This window comes from Equus asinus, chromosome 10, assembly GCF_041296235.1.
Source record: "Equus asinus isolate D_3611 breed Donkey chromosome 10, EquAss-T2T_v2, whole genome shotgun sequence".
NCBI lineage: Eukaryota > Metazoa > Chordata > Mammalia > Perissodactyla > Equidae > Equus > Equus asinus.
Window position 1 is genome coordinate 17,741,939 of NC_091799.1, and position 9,328 is coordinate 17,751,266.

General features: G+C 51.5%; 1 protein-coding gene across 4 annotated transcripts in view; it reads left to right on the plus strand.

The window, feature by feature from the left end:
* Positions 1 to 9,328, plus strand: part of NAIF1 (nuclear apoptosis inducing factor 1) — a 33,160-nt gene that overhangs the window by 2,056 nt on the left and 21,776 nt on the right. For 3 of the 4 annotated variants that reach the window (XR_011506213.1, XR_011506214.1, XR_006533116.2), the window contains exon 2: positions 942 to 1,737. Coding sequence is in view for 1 of the 4 variants with exons in the window: in XM_014863623.3 (XP_014719109.1) it covers positions 942 to 1,414 (473 nt within the window). In the remaining 3 variants the exon portion in view is untranslated. Of the gene's footprint in view, positions 1 to 941; positions 9,322 to 9,328 lie in introns of those variants that run through there. The other variant, XM_014863623.3, reaches the window with a different exon arrangement.

Consider the following 9,328-nt stretch of genomic DNA (forward strand, 5'->3'; position numbering starts at 1 on the left):
ACTTGCTTTGGTTGGACTTTTAGTTCAGATAAGGGTTTGCACCAGTGACTGTTAACTGCCTCTCGTGACAGCCCATGAACAGTATCCGTCAGGGATTCTCCATGCAGCTTAGAGGAAATGGATGTATGTGAGGGCCATCCCCCCACAGTGTCATATTTCTCAAGGATATTGAGGTGGGAAAGGAGATCAAACACTGGTCTATATCAGTTGCTGTTCTGGAAGAGGGAGGACCTTTAGGTATTCCACTGACCAAGGTGATCAAGGAGACAGGCATTTATTGGGCACTTTAGCTGCTGCCACTCCCACCTCCTTTTCTGCTTGGCCATAAGTCACATGGAAGTCAAGAAAGCACTGAAGGAGGTAGAAACTAGTGTGGCTACAAACAGCTTATGTAGAGTCCCAGCCAAGATGCCTGCTGTGTGCTTGCATGACAGGGAGCATGTGACCCTGCCTTTATTAGCCAGAAGCAGCACAGTGGGTGGTTATGAGCACGTTGGACTTTGGTCTTGGAGAGACCTGGGTTTGCTTCCTGGACCTGCTGAATAAGCTGTGTGACCTTAGGCAAGTCACTGCATGTTTCCGAGTCTGTTTCTGAGTCTCTGAAAGTGAACATGACAGTACTACTTCTTGGGGTCATTATGAGAATTTGTTGAGCTAATGAGTGCAGAGGTCTTAGCACAGTGGCTGGCACATCATGAGTCTTTGCTAGTCTTCTTATTAGCATCTTTGCTTTTGCCAGATCCAGGCTGGCCCTTTGGTTACCAAAAAGATTAAGATTCTAAACCCCTTAGAGTCTAGATTTATACATGAATAGCTATAAAGCCAGAGGAGGCCTGAATTCCCCAGAATAGGGCTTAATGGCCTTCTCCCCACCCCACGTGGCCAGCTTCACTCTTTCTAGAAAGTGACCTGCTGCTGCCTTTGCTCTTTCTTCCCCACAGTCCCCACAGACACCACCTATCACACTCTGGAGGAGGGAGTGGTAGAGTACTGCACAGCCGAGGCCCCCCCGCCCCTGCCAGCCGAGGCCCCGGTGGAGATGATGGCCCAGCACGCTGACACCTCCGTCAAGCCGCAGGCACTTAAGAGCCGCATCGCCCTCAACTCGGCCAAGTTGATCCAGGAGCAGCGGGTCACCAATCTGCACGTGAAGGAGATCGCCCAGCACCTGGAGCAGCAGAACGACCTGCTGCAGATGATCCGCCGCTCCCAGGAAGTGCAGGCCTGCGCCCAGGAGCGCCAGGCTCAGGCCATGGAGGGCACCCAGGCGGCCCTGAGTGTCCTCATCCAGGTCCTCCGGCCCATGATCAAAGATTTCCGCCGCTACCTGCAGAGCAACACACCTAATCCCGCCCCTACCTCTGACCCTGGACAGGTGGCCCAGAATGGGCAGCCCGACAGCATCATCCAGTGAGGCTGGGGTTCGGACCAGCCTTCTGTTGTGATTGGATGACACCGTGGTGGTCTTGCAAATGGGTTCTATGATTGGCCTTAGGCGAGGGCCAGTCATGTGGACAGCTCCCTCTTTGACAGACATTTAAGGGTCCACTGTTTCTGAGAAATGAAGGAGACTGGGAAGAACTTGTTGGGCTCCTAGGACCCAAACGCTCTTACCCTGACCCCTTGAGCTGCCTTGCTAAGAACCTGAAGATTGGGTGAGCGTCAGGCGCTGGTGATGGACACGTGTTGTCATGAGCCAGGGCTTGTGATGTGACCCACACTCCGTTGAGGACTACGGTAAGGAAGGCTCTTTCTGGGGGGCTGTCTCACAGCGGGGGGGCATGCTGCAGTGCCCCCCTGGCGGTGCCATCCATTTGACCAAGGTAATGTCAGTGGTGCTGGCAGCAGCACGGTAATACCTTCTTCCTCCCTTGGGAGGCAGAGTGACTAGGCCCGAGGAGGAACCCCGCCCTCTTCTCCTTCTCACTGTGCTTCGGTTCTCAGGGGACTTCATGCCGAGCTCTCTCCCCACCCGACCCCAGGCACAGCAGGGGCCCTTGTTAGTGCCCTGGGCTGCCCCTGCAATATACCCGGGATGCGGCCCGCCAGGCTCAGGAATGCTGTGTGTGGTGGGGACAGCTCGGCCACCATCTGGTCTTCCACTGCGTCCCTGGGCAGCCTTTTGGTGGTTTGTCCCTACAGCTTTTGACTCAGGTGAAGCATCAGGCTTTGGGTGCTGTAAATTTTGAGAAAGCAAACCAGTGTGGAGAATTGTTGCCGCACTGCGGTGGGTCGGGGGTGACCTGCGGGCTTCGTCCAGAAGGCTCCAAGCCAGTTGTATTTATTCTGTACACGAACCTCTCCTGGGAAGGCCTCCAGGGGCAACGAGGGCAGCTCTGGCCACACCCTTCCTCCTTTCCTCTCTGCTGACTTTGCATATCCAAAACCCAGTGCAAAAACCCCTGTTCAACATCACACCCTGGACTCCCTTCACACGTCATTCAGCGCCTCATGTTTTCAAGAGACCCCCACTGACTGGCTGGGTGAATCTGAAGGCCTCATTGGCCCTGAATGTCTGAGGTGGAGTGTTGAAGCTGACCTAAGAAGCAGGACCTTGGACTTCTGTGCTCGGGGAAAAGCACACAGACCTTGGAGTGCTGAAGGAGTGGTGTTCCCTGTTCCCTCTTGACTCTCTCTCCCCGTTTGTAGGGCGCTTACCCAGATGGCATGTGTCTGTTTCATTTTCAGAATTGCCGCCAATTACCAAGACCCTTGCATCTTCCCAGATCATTTCCCATGTTAGCCATTTGCTGCCAGTGCCTTGGACCCACGTGACCAATGGTTACAGCTCAAGGCTCTGGATCTCAGCTAAACATGAAGGTGCTGCCCTTCTGGGCACATACATTTAGAATTGCTCAGCCTCACCGTTACAATCATGGGAAGATGCCCCCAAAGATGGTTGGGAGGTGACTGCCGAATCACCAACCTCTCTGTCGAAGTCACATGCGGTGCCAGCTATGGAGGAATCAAGCTGGTGAGGGAGTTGGGTGGCGGAAGGAAGCCCCTTCTTAGCGTGTCTGGACAGCAGCAGGCCCTGGCAGCCAGGGCCCCCTCCTTCCATGGAGCCTCATGGCTCCAGCAGGGTTGCTGTGGGGACTTCCTGAGGATTTGTGACTTGGTTTGGTCTTTCTCTGGGGTTGTCAGTCTGAGCCAATATTGTGTCTGTTCCCATGGGGTATAAAGAGGATGCCTGGATCACTTAAACTGATTCTTTCCAGGTCATAATTTTAAATTAAAGAAATATCACTTTTTTATACACACGTCTGTGTCTTTATTGGTTCTATCTAGAAGAGATCTGGGTTGGCAGAGAGCAGGGGCTGGCACGCTATGGCCCCCAGGTCAAGTCTGGCGTACCACTTGTCTTTGTAAATAAAGTTTTATTGGAACACGGGCACACCCCTTCATTTACTTAATGTCTGTGGCTGTTTTGTTGCTACAACAGAAGAGTTGAGTAGGAGTGACAGAGACATTTGGCCCACAAAGCCAGACGTATTTGCTTTCTGGCCCTTTACAGAAAAAGCCTGCCTATCCCTGGTTTAGGGCAGTGTTTCAGACTCAGAATTCCCTGGGGTGTTTGTTAAGTATACCCAATCCGTGGCCTCACCCCATACCTAGAAGAGACTCTGGGAGGGAGAGCTCTAAGAATATGCATTGTAAACAAGCTCTCTGGATTATTCTGGTATTTCTTGAAGGTTAAGAACTTTGGCTTGGATACTGGAAGCCTTGAACTCAGCTGAATCAGGATCAAGCCGCGGGCAGGGCTGGTTCTTAGGGGTTTCTGCTGCTTAGGGGTTGAGAAGCCCTGCCAAGCAGAGATTCTCATTTAAGATTGCCCTTCTTTCTGGGTGGATCCCAGCCTTCCTGGACGTGGTTATCACTCTCCAGTATTTAGTATTATAAAAACTGACAGTTACTGAGCCCCGGCTCTGTCCAGGCCTTATAAGCATTACCTCACTGACTCCTTGCAACAGCCCCATGAAGTAGGTACTAACATTGTTCTCAGTTTGCAGATGAAGACACTGAGGATCAGAGAGGTTAAACAGTTTGCCTAAAGTCACACAGCTACCTTATTCCCTAGGGTGGCCCATGCTCTTAACTGCTGTTCTTCACTCTTAACTCCTCTGACCTTGCTGCCAGTGAGATGTGAATTCACCTAGAGATAATTTGAGCCTGACCTTGAGGAGTTTCTAGGTCAAAAGTGGAGGCCTAGGAGGCAGCTTGTATTATTCTCGTGGAGGCCTGGGAGGCGGCTTTAGTTATCGTTCTTCTTGGCATTTGAAAGGGAACACTGTGGCTCTCCTACTCTCTCCAGGCTCTGGACTTACTCATAGTGAGAGGGAAAAGGGTGGTTTAATGGAATTAAACCCACTGCACCTGGTGGTGCCGGTGGAGCGCTGTCACATAGGTTGGGGTGATTTTTTGGAGTCCTTCCTGAAATGTGGAGTTTTATGTAAAGGAAATCCTCCAAGCCACTGAAGCTCACTACAAGCAATGAAACCTTTTACATTTTAAGCCATTTTGGTGGAAGTCTTTGATGAAGGTGTACTTTGTGGACTGCATTTTACCAGCTGTTTCTTATTCAATAGAGATTTCACAACAGGTCCAAGAGGCCGTGCTCCTCGTGGAAGGGCCCAGGCTCCTCAAGGTTGGGGCTTGAGGTCAGCTCCACCACTTGGTCACTGGTCCTTAACTTCTCTGGGCCTTAGTTTTCTCAATTCTAAAATGGGGATGATGAATAATAGTCCCTACTTGACAGGGGTGTTATGAACTGTCATTTGATGGAAATAGCTACCATTTATTGAGGACTCGCTGTGGCCAGACACTGTTGGAAGCACTGTATATTAACTCATTTCATGAGCTCATGTACATACAACCCTTAGCGTGTGCCCAGGACATAGCATGTGCTCAACAAATACTGGCTGCTGTCATCATCATTACAGCCTCTGTTCCTCCAAAGGGGTGACTCGTGAGTCTTGTCTTGAGATCACAATGGGAGCTTTGTCAAAGTGGTTTGAGCCAGATTACCAAAGATGTGACCCTGGAACGAGAGGGTTGCGGGGCACAGGGGCAGAGTGTAGGAAGGATTCAAGGTGGACTGGGCCATGGGAACCAAGGTTCTTATCATACGTGCTCTGAAAGAGGCGACTTGAGCAAGTTGTCACCAGCTGAGCTGCCACGTGTCACAATAATCCATTAAAACAACAAGCCAAGGGCCTGGCGCTGTGGCCAAGTGGTTAAGTTTGCACGCTCTGCTTCAGCGGCCCAGAGTTCCACTGGTTCGGATGCTGGGCATGGACATGGCATGGCTCATCAGGCCATGCTGAGGCGGCGTCCCACATAGGAGAGCCAGAAGGACCTACAACTAGAATATACAACTACGTACTGGGGCACTTTGGGGAGAAGAAGGGGAAAAAAAGGAAGATTGGCAACAGATGTTAGCTCAGGTGCCAATCTTAAAAAAAAAAAGACAACAAGCCAAAATGAGAGCAGCAGTCAAGGCTTTAATCACTTACTGAGATGGTATAAGCAAGAGGAAAAAGTGCCAGCTCCCCCAGGGTTCTGTTTTCCCTACAAGACAGTGCCAGCCCAGGGTTAGATGTACTGCAGGTGGGGAATCATCTCACTGCTGAGGGAACCCCGGCAAAAGGCTCCTGCTGTTTTACAGACTCTGTGTGCGTGTGTGCGTGTGTGGGTGCGCGCGCGTTGGGGAGATGAGAAAGGAAGGGCTAAGAGTGGAAAAGGACTGAGAACTGAGTCAGAGTACTGGGTACTGAGTTTCCCCACTCCTCTTGATCCAAAAGGAGGCCTTGGCAAAGGCACCTGGGGATGGATTTGGTTGACAGACCCCAATAAAGAGGCCTCCAAATGGAGGCATCTGGGCTCTGGCCAGCCTGGGGGGCCTGCCTCCTTGACTGCAACTCCCGTCAGAGACTACAGTGCACTGGCTGTGCCCCGGATCTGGTTGGGGCGGGGAGGCAGCACCTCCCGGTGGGGTCTGCCATGTAAAGCCTTTGTAATGGCCAATGGCCAGGCCTGAAAGATCACACATGGGTTTGTGGCCAGGAGCTGGGCTCCTCGCAAGGAAGTACCAGGTCTTTGCAGTCAGCTTGCTTCTTATGCACTGGCTGTGTGCCCTGGCATGGGGTCATTTAATTTCTCCAAGCCTTGGCCACCTCATCTAGAAATCTTTCTCTAACGAGGTTGATGCAAAGTTACCAAGTTAATGCTTAGAGGGCACCTAGGGCAGTGTCCTCAACAAGACACGTAAGAGCTGCCCAATAATAGGAGCTGCTTGTTTCAGTGAGCTATGGCTGTGTAACAAACCACCCCCAAACCCAGCAGCTCCTAACAGCAATCATTTATTGCTCCTGATTTTGCAGTATGAGCAGGGCTCAGAGGGAATGGCTTATCTCTATTTCTCCTTGTCAGCTGGGGCAGCTCTCCTGGGCCAGGGGGATCCACTTCCAACATGGCTCGCTTGCGTATCTTGCAAGCTGACACTGGATCTGGGCTGGGGACTCTGCTGGGACTGTCATCTGGGGCTGGGAGTTGGGGTGGGCCCCTCAGTTCTCCTCTTCATGGGCCTCTCCATGCAGCTGCTTGGGCTCCCTCACAGCCTGGAGGCTGAGCTTCCAAGAATGAGGAAGTAGAAACTGCCAGTCCTCTTAAAGGTTAGGCTTAGATCCAGCACTGCATCACGTTGTCATATTCTCTTGGTCATGAAATGCGGGGCCAGCCTAGATTCAAGGGCATGGAGGAGTAGATCCCACCCCTTGATGGAGGCGTGCTCATGCACACAGGGAGAGGGGGAACTGATGGTGGCCATCTTCGGAAAGAAGCTAACATACTGCTTTTATTATAAATTGGAGCCATGACTCCAGACCCACAAAAGACAGCCTCTCTGCCATGTTCCTGGCAGAATTGAGGACTTCCTTCTGTCCCCCAATCAGGAGGCAAGGGAGCTCCCCAAATGTTGAAAGAGAACCTATTGAACTACTTCCCGTTTCCTATAGCTTTGAGTCAAGAGATGAGAATGAGAAAAACCTTGGCTGGACCGGGGCCACTTTGACTTCTTTTACTCTGGAAATCTTTGCACATTAGAAAGGGGCCCCGGGCCTGTGAGGGGCCTTTCTGTGCAGACCCACTTGGAAACCTCCCTGAAAAGACTTCCTGACCCCTGGAGAAGTTCTAGACAATTGGTTGGGGCCGTAGACGGTGGCAAGGTGGTTGCAGAGAGGAATAGGCAGGGACAAACCCACTCATTTTTTTTTTTCTTTTTAATTGCCAATCTTCTTCCTCCCCCTGCCCTCCGCTTTTTCTCCCCAAATCCCCCAATACATAGTTCTATATTTTTAGTTGTGGGTCCTTCTAGCTGTGGCACGTGGGACGCCGCCTCAGTGTGGCCTAACGAGTGGTGTCCTGTCCATGCCCAGGATCCAAACCGGCCAAACCCTGGGCCGCTGAAGCGGAGAGCACAAACTTAACCACTCGGCCACAGGGCCGGCCCCAAACCCAGTCTTTTGGTTAGAACTAATGAGCTAAACTTGGTATAGATATTTGCATAGGGGAATGTGGTTCTCAAAATGGCCTGTCCAGTGACAGAGGCGTAGAAGCTATTCTGGAATGTGCTGGTTCTCTGCCAACTCAGGGCCACCACCTTCCCTGTCCCACCTCTTCCCTGGCCTGCTCCTGGGAAGTGCTCAGGCTTCTGCTTGGATGTCACTTCTGCAGAAGGCCCTTTCCCATCACTCCACCAGCCCAGGCCGGCTCCTCCGTGCTGTGCACACCCATAGCTCCCCGCACATCGTCTCCCTAACTCTCATCCCACGTGGACTTACTTGTTTTCCCACTGATCCCCTCCCTGGGAGCCCCTTGGCTTCAATGATCTTGTTCTCAGCTATAGCCCAGCTCTGTGAATGGCACCTCCATTCCCCCGTCACCCAAGCTGGAAGGCCAAGTGACATCCTTGATTCCTGCCACTCACCTGTCACATCCACTAGTTGTTAAGACTCTCCCGGGCCAGCCCGGTGGCGCAATGGTTAAGTGCGCACGTTTCGCTTTGGCAGTCCGGGGTTCGTTGGTTCGGATCCCAGGTGTGGACATGGCACTGCTTGGCAAGCCATGCTGTGGTAGGCGTCCCACATATCAAGTAGAAGAAGATGGGCACGGATGTTAGCTCAGGGCCAGTCTTCCTCAGCAAAAAGAGGAGGACTGGCAGCAGATGTTGGCTCAGAGCTAATCTTCCTAAAAAAAAAAAAAAAAAAAGACTCTCCCGATACCCCTCAAATCCACCCATGCTCTCCTTCTTCTAGTCCAATCCCACCTCTCTCACCTGGGTTAGCCACAGCAGTCCCTGAGTGACCTGCGAGGAGGGTCTTCAGAAGCAAACCTGACCAGGCTGCTCCCTGTTCCTTCCCTTCAATGACATCCCTTACCTCTCAGGGTGAAGTACAAGCTCCTGAACGTGACCTACAGAGGACTTTCACGGCCCACTGCTGTTTCCCACCTTGTCCTCCATTCCAGCCACACTCAAAGTTTACTTCCTTGTCAATTACATCTCAATAAAACTGAAAACAAAAAAGTTTACCTCCTTAAACATGCCAGGCTCTGTATACCCTCCAAACTTTTGCCTTTGCTGTTCCTCTTGCTCAGAACAACTTTCTTCCTTATCACTTTCCTAACTCTTTCCTAACTCCTCTTCATCCTTCTTGTCCAGCTTGGGTGTCACTTCCTCCAGGGAGCCTTCCTGGATCACACCATGTGTTTCCTCTCTCACTTTTACACTGTACTGTAATTGCACATTTAATTGTCTGAGTCCTGCTAAAGGAGGGTTTCTCAGCCTCAAAACAATTATCATTTCGGCCTGGATCATTCCTTGTTGTGGGGGGCTGTCCTATACACTGTAGGCTGTTTAGCGGCATCCTGACCTCTACACAGTAGATGCCGGTAGCACCTCCCCCTCCAGCGTGATGATCAGAAATGTATCCAGACATGGCCAAATGTCCCCCATGGGCAGAATCGCCCCCAGTTAAGGACAACTGTCCTACAGCAACAATATTTGTTGTTACTGAGCCAGGTTCGTTTTGTCCACTGCATGATCATGCCAATCACTGAGATGACAAGTTTGTAAGGAGAAAGTGTTTAATCGCAAGGCAGCCAAGCGAGGAGAAGAGAGAACCAATCTCAAATCTGTCTCCCCGAAAAATGGGAATTAGGGATGTTTATGGGATAGAGGGGTGGGGAGGTCTGAAGTGGGAATAGGTGATTGGAGTTAAGGAGAAGTGAGGTAATTGACCATCTGCACAAGCGTAGTAAAGCTTCCTGGCTC